The sequence below is a fragment of the Equus caballus genome, chromosome 2 (assembly GCF_041296265.1).
Source record: "Equus caballus isolate H_3958 breed thoroughbred chromosome 2, TB-T2T, whole genome shotgun sequence".
NCBI lineage: Eukaryota > Metazoa > Chordata > Mammalia > Perissodactyla > Equidae > Equus > Equus caballus.
Window position 1 is genome coordinate 21288228 of NC_091685.1, and position 19468 is coordinate 21307695.

General features: G+C 42.0%; 2 protein-coding genes and 1 long non-coding RNA gene across 6 annotated transcripts in view; 1 reads left to right on the top strand and 2 right to left on the bottom strand.

Moving 5' to 3' along the window:
• TEKT2 (tektin 2) lies at positions 1–4566 on the bottom strand. 2 transcript variants are annotated; one of them, XM_001503657.5, is made up of 10 exons: positions 3755–4566; positions 2751–2970; positions 2542–2667; positions 2135–2340; positions 1464–1607; positions 1266–1380; positions 1012–1119; positions 728–871; positions 478–557; positions 1–311 (listed from the first exon to the last, which is right to left on the bottom strand). In XM_001503657.5, the coding sequence occupies exons 2-10, from the start codon at positions 2904–2906 to the stop codon at positions 98–100; spliced, it is 1293 nt and encodes a 430-aa protein (XP_001503707.3). In that variant the 5' UTR covers positions 2907–2970; positions 3755–4566; the 3' UTR covers positions 1–97. The 2 variants fall into 2 exon arrangements, with proteins under 2 accessions (XP_001503707.3, XP_014593043.3); XM_014737557.3 differs by having other exon boundaries at positions 3667–3793.
• The window catches only part of LOC111771495 (uncharacterized), a 25120-nt gene continuing 9600 nt past the window's right edge, over positions 3949–19468 (top strand). Inside the window, exons 1-3 of one of the 2 annotated variants that reach the window (XR_002805353.2) lie at positions 3960–4089; positions 10417–10614; positions 16931–17035. This is a non-coding gene — a long non-coding RNA (uncharacterized lncRNA). Of the gene's footprint in view, positions 4090–10416; positions 10615–16930; positions 17036–19468 lie in introns of both variants that reach the window. The other variant, XR_011436464.1, reaches the window with a different exon arrangement.
• AGO3 (argonaute RISC catalytic component 3) overlaps positions 10843–19468 on the bottom strand; it is a 116377-nt gene continuing 107751 nt past the window's right edge. For both annotated transcript variants that reach the window (XR_011436462.1, XR_011436463.1), the window contains one exon: positions 10843–12527. The gene's annotated coding sequence lies outside the window, so the exon portion shown is untranslated. The remainder of the gene's footprint in view (positions 12528–19468) is intronic.

Below are 19468 nucleotides of genomic sequence, written 5' to 3' on the forward strand. Positions count from 1 at the left end.
TGGACTGAGAACCCCAACCTTTATTAGATTCATTCTCTCTGCCCACCTCCCTCTTCCATTTTCCGCCTAACCTTCCCCTTCTCCCGCTGCCCCCAGGCTAGGCCAGCTCCAGCTGGCAGCTTTTGAGTGGACTCAGGGTGCGATTTGTGGTACGGGTGAAGGTGTCCACCTCAGGCACAAACTTCTCAGCAGGCACAGTCAGCTTCCGACGGGTGTCCAAGCACTTGGTGTCCAACAGCATGGAGTTGGCCTTGCAGGCGATGTCAGCCTGCAGCCGGGCCAGGTGCTTGTACAGGGCATCCAGAGCGTCCCTGGGGAGGAGGCGTTATCAACCCACCACCCCTGCATGGGGCTGGGAGGTCAGGGCTGAACTGTGCGGCCTTCAGTCAGGAAGAGAGCAAGGAAGCCAGCAGGGGGCAAGAGGCCCTGTGGGTGGGAGGTGTCTCTCTGCCCCTCCTGCCCACTCCCCAAACCTACTGTGCTTGTGCCAGCTTCTGCTTCAGGGCAGCGATGGTTGCCTCTAACTGGTGAACCTCGTCAGTGAGGCCGTACTGTGCCTGCAGGCAGAGGGGCGGGTTGGGAGACCCAGGTCAACCATACTATCCTTTAGCCCACGGGCCTGGGTGCTGCCCTACGCCAGCACCCCTGCTCTGCCAGGAATATGTACTGGGGAGTGACCCCAAGGACACCTTAGCAGGGACCCGTGCCCCACTGGGTACCCTCGAACCTGGTCCCGGCAGAGTTCCACATTGGGACGGTAGGTTCTGGACTCTAGCCGGGTATGGCATAGCTTCAGGTTCAGTAACTTTCTGCGCAGATCCTCTTCCAGGTGCCGGATGTCCTCCTGCAGCTCGGCGATCTCTTCCAAGGTCTGCAGGGGACAGAGTGACCGGTCTCCACCAGCTGAACCCACCAGGGTGCGCTCAGTCCAGGCTTTCCTGGCAGGGCCTCAGGCTCCTCATCCCACAGCAGGAAGTCCAGGCCCCAGGGGTCTGAACAGAGAAGACTCACATTCTTCTCTTGCCACTTGAGCTCACTGTACACTTTCTCCATCTCCCGCAGCCGCTTCCTGAAGGCAAATTCTGTTGCAACCCTCTGGGCTTCGAGTTGATTGTTCGTCTGAAGGACAGGAAGGAGGCAGGGCAAGGGGAGGGTGGAAGCTCATGGCCATCTGAGGATATCGCTCCAGTGAGGGGATGGGATGCCACATGGCCAACAGGGAACAAAAGATAAGGAAGAGCGGAACGGGTGGAGCGGTCAGTCACCTCGGCGATAGTTAGCGCGATGGCCTCCCTCAGCTCTATGGCCCCTTTCATCTCGGCCTCTGCTCGGTTCTTGTTAAACTGACTGAAGTCATCCCACTGCTTGAGTGTGGAGGAGCTGCAGGTGACAGGAAATACTGGGGTCATAAGAGTATAGCCTAGGAGAGGAGGAGGAGAGACTGATTGAAACACTCTTCTTACCCACTGGGGACACGTGTGGGATCAACCTTCAGAGAGATGTTTGGGGACTTGAGGTTGAGAGAGAGGCAGCCTCTGTCAATGTCCAATGTCTCCATTTTGCCGCTATGGTCAGAGTTGAGCTGCTGTCGGACTTCCTGCAGGAGGCTGGGGAAGGAACAATCTCGATCAGGAACCACCCCTCCAAGGCCTCAGGACTCAGCCCCCATTGTACTGGAAGGACGCTGAGGGATGAGGAGGCTGGGGTGACAGTGGAGCTGCTGCTGCAGCTGAGACAAAGACCAGCACACCTGGATGAACTCCCCATGGACAAAATTATGACACCCAAGTGCTTGTGCACACCCACGGTGGCACACGTATGTAGCTACACTCACACAGCTCACATACACGCTCACAAATAAGGCACAGTCCAGGGTGGTGGCAAACGGGTATCATTTCTCATGCTTCCAGTCAATTAACAATGGCTCCCTAGAGTAGGGTCATGAGAAGTATTCTGAGACCCCGTCCAGGTGGTGGAAAGAGTGCTACAATCAGTTGGTGGTTTCTGCCAATGGGCACAGCAGGGGCAGAAGGCAGCCTGGGAGCCAGTTACTATTACCCACCACACAAGTGTTCCACGTTTAAGAGAGTCCTCAGGTGCGGGTGAACATGCGAATGACACATCTCCCCCTTACCAGAGCTTCTCAAAGGCCTGGCTAATCTTCTGTTGCAAGGCCTTCTTGGTGGCATCAATGACCTCCACCTCTTTGTGCAGCTCTTCTTCTACGGGGTCCTTCACCACATCAATGTCACGACGACTGTCCCGCAGGGTCAGGCACTCAATCGCCACATCCAGAGGCAGGTTCTTGGCCTGCAGGCTTTGCTCTGCTGACTCTCTCATCTAGAGAAGAGAGGGCACAGGAGGCTGGAGGGGCCGTCCACTGGGAAGCAGCTCTCATCCCCACTTTAGCAGAGGGGCCCGTGAGTGACTCAGATGGACATGCCACCAAATACCCCCATCAAGGGTTCCCCAAGCCTGAAGTGGGGAGGGCGGGGGGATCCTTGCAGCAGGGTCTCCTGGCACCCTGCCCTGGCTGCCTGCCTGTGTCAGGGCATCGATCTCAGCGTCTAAATCCATCAGACATTTGTCCAGCATCTCTTTCCATCGGTTGACAGTATCAATCCTCTCTGCCAGTCGAGTCCTATTGTCATGTTCATCCCAAATGGTCTGGAAGAGACAGAGCCAGATGAAGAGGGTGTTTGGGTTGGGGGTTATCCCTGAGCCCACCCAACTGGGCTCCTGCTCCCAACCTGGTTGGTGGTCTCATTGCGGAGGACCCGGGCCTCCTGGCGGATCTGGTGTGAAGCATCTCGCTGCCGCTCAGCATTAGTGGACAACAGGTAGCTGTTGGTGTGCCAGTCTGGCAACCGGTAGCGTTGACTGGGCTTGACGCTCAGCGTGGCCATGGTGCAGGGGGCAGGGGAGGAAGGGTCCGAACCCCCAGGTCCTGTTCCAAGACACCCACGTCTCCTGGAGAGGGAAAACAAGGCTACAGGAGAACGTTCAGGATGTCCTCTCCTAGATCAAAAGCCCCCTCTGAAGGACCTCCTTCTGTCCATTTTGCTTCAAGCCTCGTCCTGCAAGAAGCCTGCTAGGGAACAGCCCTGGCTTCACTCAACTCCGTGTGAGGCATTAACTGAGTTTCCTCCCACCCGTGCGTCCACAGACACTAACTCTTGGACGCTGCAGCTCCTGGAGCAGGTGACACAACGGGATAATGGAGTCCCTTGGGGGTGTGTGTGTGTGTGTGTGTGCAGTGCTTAGTGGGGCTGGCAGAGGGGGAGTTAGCAGGAAAAATCGCTTTAATCCAGTTTCCACCCCCACTTCCAGCAACCAAGTCCTGTGGGGCTTTCTCTTCTTTCTCTGCCGCAGCTTTGGGCCAGGACCCGAGAGGAGCCCGAGAGAAGGAGCTCTGTTCTCCATCCAGAAAGGACGGGCTAGTTTGGCAGGGCAGGCGGGTTGGCACTGGGGACCGGGGGTGGGGCTGGGGTGGGGACGCTGGCCCTTTCCCCGTCTGGCCGTCACGCTCCCTCCCTCCGCCCTCTGTCGGAGGAGGAGGAGCGGGCGTGTGAGGGGCCCACTGGGAGGAGCTGGGGCCCGTCTAGTTCCCAGCCGAACTCCTCCCCTCCCCTCTCCGGGGTAGTCATCTTCGGTTTAAAATAATACCCCGGCGCTGGCGCAGAGGAAGGAGAGGGAGGGGGGAGGCGGCCCTGGGTGTGAGCCCCCCGGCGGCCCCGCTCCCTCGGCCTCTCACCTCCTTCCCGGCTCGCGCCTCCGCCTCCCTCGCCGGCTGCTCTGCGAGCGCCCCGGTTGCTAGGCTCCCGCCGGCCGCGCCGTCGCCACCGCCCTCTTGTTTAGTTTGGCAACCGCGGGCCGGTGGCGGCGGGCACGAGGCCTTCGCGGCAGGAAAGAGGCGGCTGCGGGGCCGGGGCTGAGGAGGGGCGCGAGGAGGAGGGCACCAGGATACCGCGCTCACTTCGTTCACACGTTAAACGTTTTTCTTTGGATCAAAGTTATGCATCGACAGGATAAAAAACACGTACAGTACATAGAAAAAGTACTCTCCCGCTCAGGCTCACTCCCCAGCAAGTATCGTTCCAGAAGCGTCTATATATTTAACCTTATTTACACACGTTCTTTGGATCCCGTCTTGCCCAACGGTTTCAACCCTCGGTTTGACTGCACAGAAGGAATGATAATCGTATTTATTTGCAGAAGGCACATCCGTGGGAGAGGTAACTGCGGGTTAGAAGCAGTGCCAAAAATCCAACCATTTCTTTAAAAAAGAGAAGGAAAAATAATTCAACCGTGCCAGTACTGTTCCAGGCCTTGGGAAGTGTTGACACTGAATGTTCATAATTAATAGGTGAGATAGGCCTTATCCCCCTGTTCGCAGGTAACTAAAGAGACCGCCTTTGCTAAAAGGCAGGAATGGAAATTCAGGCGTCTGATCCCCAGATACACATTCTCTCTCTTACGACTCCACACTGCCTCTAGTGGTGGCGCTGGAAATCGAGAGGAGGGCAGGGATGCTGTCCCCAACGCTCCCGCCCGGTCCTCTTCTGCAGGCTGTGCAGAAGGGTCCTAGGAGGTGGGTGCTGTTACCGCGTTCATCTTACAGGCGAGGAAACTGAGGCACAGAGAAGTGAGGAACGAACCCAGGGTCGCATAACTAACTGGTAGAGCCTGGATCCAAACTCAGGCAGTCTACTGGAGAGGCCAAGCTCAGGTTTGATGGTTGAGGGAAAGAGAGGAGTCCAAAGAGGCCTCAGTTTTGAAACCCCAGTGATTGGTGGGATGGTGTCATCCTTCACAGAGGGTAGGTAAGGGGTTGGGTTTTGAGAAGTTTGAGGTGCTTGTGATGGATCCAGGTGCTGATCAGTAGGCAGTTAGAAATGCAAGTCTGGAGCCTTGCAGAAAGACTGAGGCTAGAACGTTTCCCAGACTTCCTCGATCACAGAATATATTTTTTTCCACAGAGTATTTTATAAACTCGAATATATGGCTCGTAAGCCAGACATGCATGGAAATTTGTGACAGCTCTTACTAGGATTAAAGAAGACAAAAAAACAGGTCTTGGACAAATTGATTGTTGGAAGAAATGATCACATTTTGGCTATAAAATGTTTTGAAACATTTTGAAACAGAAAGAAGTAAACAAGTATGACCAAACGGTGGGGCTTTGGCGAATATCTCTGGTTGTGGTGGTGGCTGTGGTGTTCATGACTCCTGAGGTTCCCGCACATCCTGGCCAAGGGAAGAAGATATTAGCAGAAAAGGTCAGACAGCTGATGGATTGGACCAAGAAAATCAGAGTAATAATGTGATGCCGTATTCTATCATTTTGTACTAGAAACACCAAGAAACTACCCTATTATTGTGATGTTTACTACTCTCCAGAAGTTTAGATCATGTGTAACATGCAAACGTGCTGCTGAAGAATTTCAGATCTTGGCAAATTCCTGGCGACCCCCCAGTGCGTTCACTATTAAGGCGTTTTTGCTATGCTGGATTATGATGAAAGCCCTGAGGCCTTTCAAGCACTCCAGTTGATGTCAGTTTTCCTCCAAATTTCCTCCACTTTTCTGCTAAGAGGGAATTTACGTCAGATGACGTTTATCATTTGGAAGAAGGAGGTTTCGTAGCTGAGCAAATGGCCAAATGGGTAGCTGAGGAAACTGAGATAAGGAAGGTCAACAGAATCGGACAGCCTACAGATTATCATGGGCCCTTCAAATTGGGGATATTTTTGGCTTTCCTTGGTAAAGTTGTGTATTTACTGAAATAGAATAGGAAATTTATTTTTAACATAAATTTGTGGGCAGTTTTAGCTCTGTGTTTTGTGATCATGATGACATCTGCTCAAATGTGGACTTGTAAAAACAGAGCCCCATATGCTCAAAGGAATCCTCACACAGGATGCATACGTTATATCCATGGAGTGAGTTACTCTTGGTTTGTAGCAGAAATGTCCATCATTTCTGTTTAATACACACATTCTCCTGGGAATCGTGCTCTTAGATAAAGCTGCCATATCTTGTGTGAACATTATAGAGAGGAAGATAATGGGCATGACTGGCATGTGTCTAGTTATAGTATTCTTTAGTTGGCTGAGTTCTTTCTTCAGAGTTAAAGAACATGAGGATCCATTCGGCATTCTCATGGATTCAAAAGAATCCTAGAGATACAATGAAGCAAGAAATTGTTAAAAATGTGAAACAGAAGAATGTGAACTCATTTTTTTTTTTTTTTTGAAGATTAGCCCTGAGCCAACTACCGCCAATCCTCCTCTTTTTGCTGAGGAAGACTGGCCCTGAGCTAATATCCATGCCCATCTTCCTCTACTTTATACGTGGGACGCCTACCACAGCATGGTGTGCCAAGCAGTGCCATGTCCGCAGCCGGGATCCGAACCAGCGAACCCTGGGTCGCTGAAGCGGAACGTGCAAACTTAATGCTGTGCCACCGGGCCGGCCCTCTGAACTCAACTTTTTTAAGTGACTGAGACTTAGCCAAAGGAGACATGAGGTGCCTCGGCAGTAACAAGCCATTTTCTCTCAGAATCTGTGAAGTCTTATGGTGTGTATCTTCCCTGTTCGTCTCATTTTTTCCCTTCCCGTAAATGTCACAAACTACCTAACTTAGTGAACCCCAATGATTAAAATCCTCAGAGAGTAGAAGTTTTCTCGAATTAGAACAATGTTTAAAAGTACTTTAGTTAATCCTTGGTCAGCTGATCTTATTCTCCTATGGAAAATAGCGTCTTAGTAAGGTAACCCTGCATCTAGCTACTGAAACTAAGTGTCTTGCCTTTCCTGGAGGTGTATATTTGTTCAGCCTGCTTTGTGTGTTGTCCTCTGAAGCCTAAGTGTCTTTCTCTAGAGCGTACTTCCAATGTCTAGAGGCAAATGTAGTCCTACTTGGCACTCCATCTCCCATGTCTTTCCTACTGCAATATGCTACCATGCTTCTTGACTGTTGGACATACTACAAACTCCCTGAATACTGGATTATAATTTCTCCATGACTGGTAACCACTTTTTATCTGGAAAGATTTCAGATAAATTATCTTATTTTTCTTTCAAGCGGCCAATCTCTAACAAAATAGTAGTTCCTACTTTGGTGTTGACTTGAGGTCATTTCCTATTTAAATCTAAGAGAACAATAGATATAAAGACAACTCAGAAGATGAATAATTTCATTCACTCTTTTCTGTTTAGGAGCAGGCCAAAATATCAAGTTATTTCCAATATGCAGAAATGTGAAACTGAACATCTTAAAAGTTATTCAATTTCAGCCTTTCTTCCCTCTTAAGTGGAAAAACAAGACACAGATTGGAAGACTTTTTTCCCCCTTTATCTTCTTTCTGTCCTACGTAGATAGTGACAGTTAAGTCCTAAACAGTTTATTACCGTGCTTGGCAAAGGTTGAAATTGCGGTTTACTATTAAATCAAACCCTGGCCTTCCCTCTGGAAGTTGCTATTTACAAATGTGAGAACTGTGATTGTGAAAATGTTTTTTGAGCAACAACAATTTAGTGTGACATCAGAAGATTTCTGCTCTCAATTGGGACTGGGTTGGCTATTTACAGCCACCTGACCCTCCCCAAAGCTACAGTGGGAGACTTTGAGGTTTCATATGAGTTGTTTGCCACGGGAGTTGGGTATAACTGCCCCAGAGTAAATTACAATTTTTTTTTTAAACACAGAGTGGGTGGGATAGTTGACCTCCCTCACTTTAGACACTTTTTGTTTGTATGTTACTCGAGAGGAAACTGCTAGACTCTGGCCTTTGATCCAGCTTACTTTTCTGGTGGTCTTGCACTTGTCTCAGGCCAAATAACTTCAGGTGGAGATGCTCGGGGTCGAGCCTCAGGCGAGGCTGAGTCGTTCGCACAGCACATGACTCAGGGAGAAGTAACGGCTGCTTTAAGTGCACAGTGGCAGATGATGTGTCCTGGAGGCTGAAAGAAATTTTTTCCCCACTTGATTTGCCCTTCTTATCTTCAAAGCCCACTCATCTTGTGTAAGGAAGAAAAGTTTCTCAGCTAAAATGAATGGAAAATAGCTTTGCTGCATTCAAAGCAAAGTGTTATACTTTTGGGCAGATTGTCAAATTAATATCTAAAGGGCCTTAACGTAGACAATAGTAATACTTTTTAATTAAAGGTTTAGATGGCACCTCAATTAAAAAAACCCTTCTATTCAAAGGGATTCCACAGATGGCAAACTTTCATAATGGAAAATCTGTATAGAAGTACAAAAATAAGTTATAAAAATTAAACCCACAAAGCAAAATATATAGGTGGTTAAACAACCTTAATTTTACATTTGTATAAAATACAAGTGAAAACCATCTGAATGATAGTAGTGACTGAAATCCTGTCTGGTGCAGCGTCAAATCTATTTCTATGTTCTGGTTTTGGTTTTTGCAACAGAATGTGTAAATTCTATTTAGCAAGAATGTTATAGTAAAGAAAGACTAATATTGTACAGTTAGCAGTGTCAAGTATTTTTGAATTGGGCTATTTCTAAAATCACTTAGCACAAAAGTCTGTTAATGTCTTGTTTCAGCTGAGAATCAGACATCATATTAGGCTTTGTAATCTTAAGCCACTAATGTGTCTGTCTTGTTTATAATTATAAATAAGTTTTGAACCCAAGTATTATTCATAAAGGAAAATATTTTAATAGAGAAAAATGCTGCTTTATAAAGGCATTGCAAAGGTCTTTATAGACTGTGGAAATGGCAGAGGTAACGAAAATGACAGGAGACAGAAAAAGGATCATCTTCTTTCTACAGACACAAAGATTTCAGTCTCCTTTATGGTGAAAACATCAAATATTGTAAAAATGATCACACCCTTTCCTGGCATTGACAGATTAACCTAATTAATTTCCTAAAAGCATCTGCAAAGGATGCAGGTCTCCAGGCAACTGAACATGGAGACCATGAAAACTTAGACTTCAAGATGTATGGCCCTCCTCCAAAAAAATACAAAGCACAACACCTACGAGTTTCTTAGACTGCCACATTTCTGTATGCTTAAGTGTAGTGTTGTGAGCACTCTTTTCTCTGAAGGCAGTTTCAAGCAGTTGAGCTCTAATGTAACCGGTGATTTGTTCTGTCCAGTCTAACGCGTCTTATTAATCAGAGCGATAGGCTGACGACGGTCTGCTTAGATGACACGGTGCTTTTCTGGTACTACAATTATCTGCCCTACAGCCTCTGTGATTTTTCAGGGCATGGCCTTAGTGTCACTGTTACACATATTTCCCCCATTTAACTGTATGAATTTGGGTATAATTATTGATGTTTTTTGAATTTTTCTGTTTGTGTAGTTACTAGGCAAAGACTGACATTAGAGTCAATTTGTCAAACTTATCAATTGACACATACTGTATAGTTTTTTAAAAACCAACCAACCCTAATAGGCTAACTAGTGCTTCTTTAGTGTAACAAGAACTTTCAAGAATACAAATTATACTGTTACGGGTTGTACAGCGTCTGGGGACAAGTGGCTGGAAGACTGGGGCGGGGGTATAGATAATAGCAAGAAGGGATTGGACTTCATTCTATGATGTTTTGGAGAACATAAATAGGGTGGATGGGAATTATGAAGGGACTTTTCTTTAATATCTAGGCTGGACTGCTTCAAAGTAGTGAGCTAGCCCCAGGTAAGGAGCATGTCCTCTGAGGGATTCCTGTATTGGTCAGAGGCCTCACCTCACACTAGGGTTCAAGTCCAGCGACGGCAAAGAAAAAATGCTTGTGCAGGCTGGGCAAAGAGTGCTACGGGCTGTGGAGAGGCTGCCCCCTTCAAAGGGGGCGACCACTATGGAGTTTCCTCTGATGGCACCCGGGAAGGAATGCAAGACGGGATACCATGAAGTTGCCGAATCTCCTCACTTTTCAAGAGAAGACAAAAATCTGGATTTTTATGTGAGATCTTCTGATTTCTTAAATGTTAGTCACTTAAACACCAAACAAAAATTATTTGCAGGCCAAAATTGGCTTGCCAACTTGAGACCTCTGATTTTAGTCCAAAAAATTCAATTATAAAAAATGAAGAGAAGTGACATACCTGAAATTATACAGTTGTGACAGTTGAGAGCTGGCTTCCAAAATTTTAGTCCAGTGTTTTCTTGCATATCATACCTGGGCTGCGTATCCACTTCTGGGCCTGTGAAGATTCCCCCAGTTCATTTTGGTTTCTTTTTTTCCTACATGTTCTAAAATTCTTTCACCACCTGGCAGAGTTTGTAAGCCTGGCTTCTTGCCTCCTCCTCCTCTTTCCACTCCACCCAATGTCTTTTATTTAAGGGAAAATGGATGTGGGTGGTGGGGGGGAGAACCTATTTTTCTTTTCTTCTCCCCAAAGCCCTGCAGTACATAGTTGTATATTCTAATTGTAGGTCCTTCTGGTTGTGCTATGTGGGACACAGCTTCAGCACGGCTTGACGAGCGATGATAGGTCCACGCCCAGGATCCGAACCAGTGAAACCCTGGGCCACTGAAGCAGAACGCATAAACTTAACCATTCAGCCATGGGGCCGGCCCCGGGAAGAACCTCTTTAAAACCTGAGCTCCATCCACATGCCCAGCATTATTAGGTACCTTCCATATATTATCTCATTATTTCCCAACAGCCCTATTATCATCTTTTCACAGTGGAGGAACCTGAGATTTACAAGCATCAAGGAACTTGTCCAGAGTGTTATGCAATCCAGATTTTAACCCAGGGCTTCATAACTCTTAAAGCCTAAATTATTTCCAGTGCATCACACTGGCTCCCTTTACCTAAGCCTGAAGAGCTGTAATGATGAGCACAAAATAGAAAGTTTGGAGCAAAGCTTTCCTTTTTATTGCAGTTATTAGTGAAAGTTACACTTCAAACTGAAGCTAAGCAACGCTAAAACCATTAATTATTTTTTTAAATCAAGGATTGAAAACAAATACAACATAGAACGCTTCCAATATGCAGAATGGCAGAAAAAAGAAGAGTGGTTCTGTCACAGGACATTCTAGTGACAGTTTGGCTCAGAAAGAATTATGACAACTTCTTTAACATAAAACATTGTAAGTGATTGAACTGCTTAAAAAGCGGCTTCTTCAAGCTTCTTGATCTCAACCCTAAGTTTTTTGTAGTAATTTTTTTGAAGATAATTTAACTGAAAGTAGAAAATTTACTACTAAACTTTAAATACCGAAAAAAAGCACTTTTGTTTAAAAACTTTATTTGCCTCTGCTCATCATAATTACATAGTCTTCAAGGAATTAAAATGACAATCAAATCCAAAGCCTGGCCCCTAAATACACAGTGATAGGATTCAGCATTTGGTGTTTCGAATTATACAGTGATTACATATATATCATCACAGACTTGCTCCCACCCCCACCACGTAAAGTTCCAATTTCCTCTTAACAAAATGTGGCAGTCAAGTTTAGTATCCTTCAAGATCTTATCTGGTCCTATAGCATATTACAAACTCAGACTCATTCCACTGTTTTAACTGATGTTACTGTGTAACCAAATATTAACAAAGGAAGGCTTATAGATACACATTTTGAAATTCTGCAGTCCTTAAATTACTACAGTAAATTGTTCTTACTTATGAAAAGCCAACAAAAAATATAAGGCCAGGCCAGGTTTAAGACAGGGTAGGGAAGATGAGGAAGGAGGTCTGAGTCCAGCACTTTATCATGCTCAAACTTGGTGTCAGTAGAAATATTTGGCAAGAATAGTTGGTGTGGAAAGGGAGGATGGAGAAAGAGGTTACTCTGATTTTATTTGTAACAATTCAGTTTCAAAACATACTGATATCAAGCCCCAAAAATAGTTCACATCTGCAATACAAATAGGCACACACGGTCAAGATGGTTGAAAAGGAAAATTGAAAAGGCTATTTGTCCATCTGCAAGACATGTGCAGGTGGCCCCACCCTTCCCACATGTCCTGTATTTACATTTTACTGTTCAGAAAAGCCCCTTTAAAGAGTGCTGTTTCCTCCTCCATTACTTAGGGTTAAAAAGAAAGCAGCAATTATCTAAAGTGGGAGCAGTTAGCAACGCTTCAAGGGTGTGCATTGGTGTGTAATATAAATGTTCTCTAGAGTGAGTGGTCAGATTACGCTGGAATGGTTATATTACAATTTTAGTCCCTAAAACACTAAAGAAACATTTTTTCTGTATAAACTTATGTAATACACACAGTGTTATAAACATAGAATCTTTATACACACAACCCCCACACACACCACTGCTTCCCACAGCCTATGAATGCATCCATATACTAGTCCACAAGAATGATCTTTATTCACAAGATACAGTAATACTTTTATGGGTCCATAACTCAAAAGAGACATTAAAGCTACACATTACAGCAAAAATTGTTTAAAAGAATTCCTGATATATCAATGTTCTTAGTTATCTCACTCAGCAAGGTGGATTTTTTGTTCATTTTTCCAAGCATGAATCTCTCCAACTTTTCACTTTCAGTACTTGCAATTCTCATTAGCCTATAAAACTAAGACAGATACCACTATGTTAGTGATGAGTTGGAAGAGCCCAACTGCCTGCAAAAAAGGGAGGTCAGCATCTACAGAGAGAAAAAATAAACACTGAATGCATCCATACCCTGTATACCTAAAATGCATCCTTTTTTCTTAAAACAAAAACAAAAAAACAAACTTGTCTGTTGTGACAAGGCATTGCCTACACAACCTGTGGCGATGTGCCCTTTGTTATTTCCTAGAAAGAAGAGCCCCTTCCCCCCATGGAAATGGGTAAGCCTGTCGAAATGTCAGGTTCTGCCCACCAACCATGAAGGAAACTGGGTCAGACACCACGAGGCTTCCTGATATCACCTGCAGATGCTCAGAATTGAATTAAAATGAAAAACTTTTACCATATTTTAACGTTTACAGGTACGTGGTGATTGGAAAGCAAGGTTCAACTCTGCAAAGTGATGAGTGAAATAAGCACACTTTCCTTCTTAAAAACCTAACCCCCTAACCTAACTCCAAAAAAAGGTAACAAAAATATGCCAAGAAACAAAGGGCTTAACTATCTGGTTGTACAACAGCTTCTGATGCCACATGTAGCAAAAACACCTGAAGGCGAAAGGCAAGTTAATGTCTGATTATCTGATGGTTTCACATTAATCTAACTCAAAATACAATCGCAGCTGCCATAGCACCGCTAAAAGGAGTTTGGTTTTTGAAGTTACAGTTTTGCCAAGGATTATTATAAAGAAAAATTCAGCCTGTGTGCTGGCTATCTGACAGGGGAGAAACAGAACAGGATCCATTTGTAAGTGAACACCATACCGTGAAAAGGCCTGAGTTTCTCTTATACCTGTTTGATAAAATGCTCTTCGAGAATTAAAGATATTTTCATAGAGGCAAACTGGAACTGAACCCTTCATACAACAAGACTCCATTATCTTGAACTTCTGAATAGCTTTTCTTGTGGAGAACTCAAGCACTGTCACAAACATTATCCTATTCTTACAACAATTGTGTGAGGTAGGTGAGGGCAGGTATTATCACTACCATTTGACAAGGTAGGCACAGAGAGATTAAGGAAATTGCCTAAGGACGCAGAGCAAATTAGTGGTAGAGCTCTGATTGAATTCCAAGGTTCTGGCTCCTGGTTAGAGCTCTTTCTACTCCCAAAGGCAACAGTTCTCAGCGGCTGTTTTCCAGTTGTGATCCTCTAAAAGTTCCTGCACTTGAAAACACCCATGCCTTCTCCTCTACAGCTCAAGTTTGACTAGGAAATGGGTTAAAAAAAATTTTATATAGAATTTTGCATATATCGAGACATATGTGAGAGAGAGATCTACATAACTGAAGTCGGAGAAAATCAATGTGTAAATTAAGAGGAAAGAATAGTCTATGTGTTCATTCAATACAACTTTTATACTTAAGAAGACATGTCAGAATAAAAGTCACAAACCTTTTAAAGTTTAAATCAGAGTCTGATTCATTAAAACCAGAAGCTATATTAATTTTAAGAAGATAGGGGTCTCTCTTGCAGAGGTTGGAATATTACTTTCAAGAGTAATTTTCTCATCACTTTGCTATAACATCGTATTTCAGATATTCAGTCTGTTCACATTATCACTCTATAGCTAGAGATAATACCTGCAGCATTAACATGTTCAATCTCAATTCTCATTTAATCGGGTTAGGATTTCTTTCCATCTGTATTAACTAAAGTTGCATTCTAATGATTCTCATTCTATTTTTCTTGTTTTATCCCTCCCCCTTAACAGTGTGTGTGTGTGTGTGTGTGTGTATGGGGGTGGGGAGAGAACTGCATGATTCATAAATGCATGAGACACTGATTATATCACAAAACAGAGTGACAGCCCTCAAGTAAATCAAAGCATGGTATGTCAAAGGAAAAACTTTAGAATCTAAACATGAAAAAAGGGCTCAAATAGTCTCTCAATCAAGATATAACTTGTGGCATGTGATCTTCCTTCCCCAACTATTTTAAAGACTATTATTTACTGATAGTAGAAGTCTATGTAAACTGCCTCTAAATCCTTCCTCTTTTCTTCCTTTTCTTTTTTAAAGAGGAGAAAGGGGTTGTACCCTGGGCTAAGAGATGAGAAAGCTCCTAGAAAACTTCTTAAGAATCTTGTAGGGTCAAACTATTAGCAGATTTCGGTCAGTGCTTGCTGTTTCTGGTTTTGTGCACATGTGCAGGGTCATCATCAATACTATGAGATCCTTCTCTTTCTGTGAAACAGGGAGATCTTCACAGTTAATTACCATTGGAGATCCAAGTCTGTTGCTACCAGAACAAAAGCTTCCTCTTGTTAAACTCCCTGGGACCAAACTGTATCCATTAACCTGGTTGGACTGTCTATGTTAGGCAAAATTCCTCCTTCATTACAACCTACCAGTGTTTTTTCCAAATCTTTCACCAAAAACATTTTCTTTTTACAGGAAAGACTACCTTGTCTGCAAAGGCTCTGGTTGGTGTTTTCTATGTAAAGGGAAAAGTTGGAGAAGCCATGTTGATGGCAATGCCATGGCTCTATTTAAGGATACATACTTCATTTAATCTCTTTATTGTCATTCAGAAGCAATTTCCAAGACTTCTCCAATTTACCAGGAACAGATCGAGCTCTAGGTCTGCACAACCAACATAAAGTAAGCTTAGTTCACGGAGGCGCTCTTCTGAGGCCTCTTCTGTAGGTTCAAACAGCGACAGTCCCGCTTTTACCACGGGGTTGTGAGAACCAGATAAACAGTAAACAATTGTTAAGGTTTCTGTCCAAGGATCCAGCAAAGAAATCTTTTCCTCATTTCCCCCCTCACTACATACCCTTATTGCAATCCCACTGATCTGTTTCTTTACAAAGACCTCCTGTTTCTATAGGTTCTTATAATAAAGATAGAGTCACATCTGCAACATTTTTTGTAGAGAGTCTTTCCTTCTTTGGTTCTAAAAATATTATTAAAGGGCCAAATGAAGGATTTTTGTTTGTCCTTCCAACTAAAGCCATGAGGTAAATAAAGATGGAAAGTTTTAGGCATTAAATACCAGAGTGTAATCTCCTTCTCTAGTCTCTGGCACAGCCTCTTAAACTCCAAATATAAAATTACAGATGTGCATAGTTAATTTTTGGAAATAATAAAACCAAAATAAAGCAAAGTTCTAATGACCAACACTCCCATCTGTTTTCTATTCAGGTAAGACTGTTCATGACAGTTCTTTTTTGGGATGAACTATTACTTACTGTAGAAACATTTCTTTCTTAGGAGGTGGACTATAAACATGAACAAGTCACCAAGTACTTCACTGTGGTAATTCAGTACTGATGCTAGGTACCTTGATTTATGGGGCCAACCGGTTAAAAAAGCAAAAGAAGCTCTATGTGTCAGGTTCCTATAAGCTTTCAGGAGGAAAAAAAGAAAATAAAGGACTATTTCTACTTGAGGCTGCCTTAAAAATGTTTGTCTACAAGGATTATATGCCTCTCAATCTAGGATAGTGTTGAAACATAATGAATAAAACTAATAAAGATATAAGCACGATAAATATCCTTGAGGAGGGCATATGCTTGCAACAAAAATATATCTGACTGCTTGAAACATATTTGGCAGCAACAAATTCCTATAATCATAGTACCAATCTTCAATTAATACTTCATGTGAGGGTGAAGGAAGTAGCTCAGAATAGTATATTAAAAAAAAATTACTGTATCTGGCAAAAATGCAGAAAGAAATGATATGGCCAATGTCTATATGAAATCACATGCTGATTCACTGTAAGTTGTAAAATTTTACATGATATAAAAATAACTTTTTCCCAATGATAATTACTTGAAGCTTTTTCATTTAGCCCTCTTAGTGGAAGAATAGATCACAGTACAGCAAAATGTCATACACTGAGCCTTGATAACTTAGAATTTAAAACTCAGAGAACGAGATAAAGTTTATCTTTTAATCTCTAACAGAAAAATGGCCTACCAAGCAAATTCAGTGTAAAAATAAAATGGAAATATTTTATCTGCTTAAGAGAATTCACTTTTTCCACATACCTTTATAAAAAGTGTGCCAATATAAGCAATCTTGATCTATTCACTAGGAAACTGGAGTGACCATATATGTTTGAAATGAATATTCTGTAATCATACTTTTCATTGCCTTTCAATTAATTTACATTCATCAATTATTATTTAAATTTTTAATTAACTTAAATATTATTTTAATCATTCTTTATCCCTGGCTCTACCTAGCCACTTAAACTCTGTTTCGTTACTGATACTCAGGGTTGAATCAACTTTAAAAGTATGCTGGAGAAAAGATGAGGGTAGCTAATTTTCCACATAATATAATTACGGGGGAAAAATCCCATTTCAAAGTCAATTATCAGTGACTTCTGGATCATTTGCTATTTGTTTTCCAGGTCTATAAAAATGGTATCAGAATCCTAATGCTGGATGATGTGACCATTTCAGCAGTTTCGAATGTAGCTGAAGTTAAAAAAAGAAATGTACCACTCATTTATTTGGTAAGTTGTCCCAGAACTGCAGATCAGGTAAAATAAATCCAATTTGTTAGTGTTAGTTTGCTACTTAAGGGAAAGAAATCTAACTTACAGAAAAGCCCCACCTCCCCTCCACATTTAGAAATCTATCTAAAGACTGTCTTTAATGCCCACTATATAAACAACATTAAATATTCTAAGTTAGAAAATAGTGTTAATGGTTTATTGGTAAAAATCCAAACTCTAGACTTTATGGAACTAGTAGTTTGGTGGGTATATTAACATTCCATCTTAATCTTTGCTAATATTACAAAGAAAGAGGAAACACTAGAAATATCTATAAAAATAAAATACCTTAAAACCAACATCTAAGCAAAATATAAAAGTTGCACACAAATTGCCAATAAATATAAACATCACAATAGAAAAATTAATATAAAAAATAAACTCATAATTGCTATTAAGACATTATAAAAAATGAAAAAGTTTAATGTGCATGTATATTTGCAAACAGACACAGTACACTCCAAACAATATAAATTTACTATCATTATTACATAATGCAGCATACAAGGTTACTGAGGTGTGGTGTTTTTTGTTTGTTTTTAGTCTATTTTTTTCTGGAGGAATGCTCACCAAATTCATAAGCAAGAACTGGTTAGGTGATCATTTACAGCTGTTCACTGCTTCCGAGTCCAGGGGAAAACTGCTTTCTGGTAGATTACTAAATTTCTAAGAAGTACGAATGGTCCTGCTATTATCCTTCCTTTTGCTTATTTCCTCCACAGCCCAATTTCGCATGTTCTATTTCTAATTAACTGATCATACCCTTTTAGATACACTGTCATCATTTTTCATAGTTCCCCCATGCTAGAACACAGTGGGAATCATTTAAAATATTTTTTGGTGCCTAAAAAAGAAAATTTCCCCATAGGTAGAGACATAATCAGTTTACTTTTTCTCTTAAACCAATTTCCACGATGACTTGGCTCTCCCTTTATAAGCAGTTTTCTTTAATAAAGATTAATTAGAAAATGTTACCAACAGATATTTAAATACTTACAAAAGGGTCAATCTATATTAAAAAAAAAAAAAAAAGGAAAGGTAGCCTATGACTTATCATTCCTGGCAAGTTACCTTTCCCTTTGGGCACTCACTTGCTACTATATCCATACTCTTGTTAAAAAGTTAAGCAGATTTGCTGTTTTTTGTGCCTTATAGATTACAGTCAACATAGCTGAGAACTGAAAGGGTCAATTCTGTTAAAAATTTTGTTTTCAAACTTACAAAATACATTTGGTGAGCATTTACCTAGACACTTTACTGAATAAAAGCTTTACCTGGTTCCCTTGGACTGGATTCAGGACAACGAATAACTATTTATATGAAACTGTCTCACTCTTGGAGTTCTAAAATAATTCATCTTTTAAATTTTTAGTCTCATGCTATTTGAAAAATAAAAATCTACAGCACCATCTTCTGAAAAGGCACTTTCTAAGAACCGCCTTACTTTAAAAAATGATTTAAAAATTTAATTCAGCGCCTACCCTGAAGAACATTTTTGCTTAATACTGAGACCCTAACATCGATACATTAGATTTTGGTTACCTCAGACATTGATATCAAAAAGGAAGGGAGACCAATGGCTGGATAGATGATTTGACAGGATCTTAGTTTTGTCACATTGCTTGTTACTTGATACTTCAACAGGGTTTCTCATTGGTAAATCTCAACGCTCCATATTAAATTTATTATTGTTCTATCTTTAACTAAAATTAGAATCTTTAACTTCTATACTTTAAGAGCAAAAGATTCTTGAGGTTTAATCAACAATGTAAAAATCTAGAGTACTTTGATGGGTAAAGAAAAATAAAATTCAACTAGCAGTAGATAATATTAGCACAAGCCTTGACCATTATCTCTTGGTTAAGAAAAATTATTTTGACCAACACGGAAAATTATAAACTAAAATGTAGTACCGTTTTTAAAAGCAGGAAAAAGTAGTAAGTGTTTTATCCCTTTGAAATATGCATATATATATATGAGAGAGAGAGACAAAGAGAGGAGAGTGATTTTTTTCCACAGGGGAGTCAGCTTGTTTCACTAATCACAGTATCATTTCTAATACTGCCACTGATAAAGAATGTTCTTAGTACAAGCAGGAATTTTTTTAAAAAACAATTTTTTGGAGAAAATTCTCACTTTCACATTTTTGTACTGATTTTACATGTCTATTCTTGGCTTATTTTTTGATTCCTCTAGGATCACAAAAGTGCTTTACATGATCAAATGGGAGGGAAATAGGAAAATACAACATATATTAGAGTCAGGGTTCTACTGCTACTCAGGAAGGCCTCACTTGAGATAAAAGCCTCCCATTATTATTACTGAAGCTTTAAGACATCCATGAATTCTCAAAAAGAATGAAAAGGATTAACTCCATATGGATAAAAAATG

Coding starts and splice junctions, on each gene's coding strand:
- TEKT2 (XM_001503657.5), bottom strand. CDS start 2,906: ATGGCCACGCTGAGCGTCAAGCCCAGTCAACGCTACCGGTTGCCAGAC. Junction 2,341..2,541: donor AGATCGATGCCCTGACACAG/GCAGGCAGCCAG, acceptor TCTCTTCTCTAG/ATGAGAGAGTCAGCAGAGCA. Junction 1,120..1,265: donor TCGCGCTAACTATCGCCGAG/GTGACTGACCGC, acceptor CCTGTCCTTCAG/ACGAACAATCAACTCGAAGC.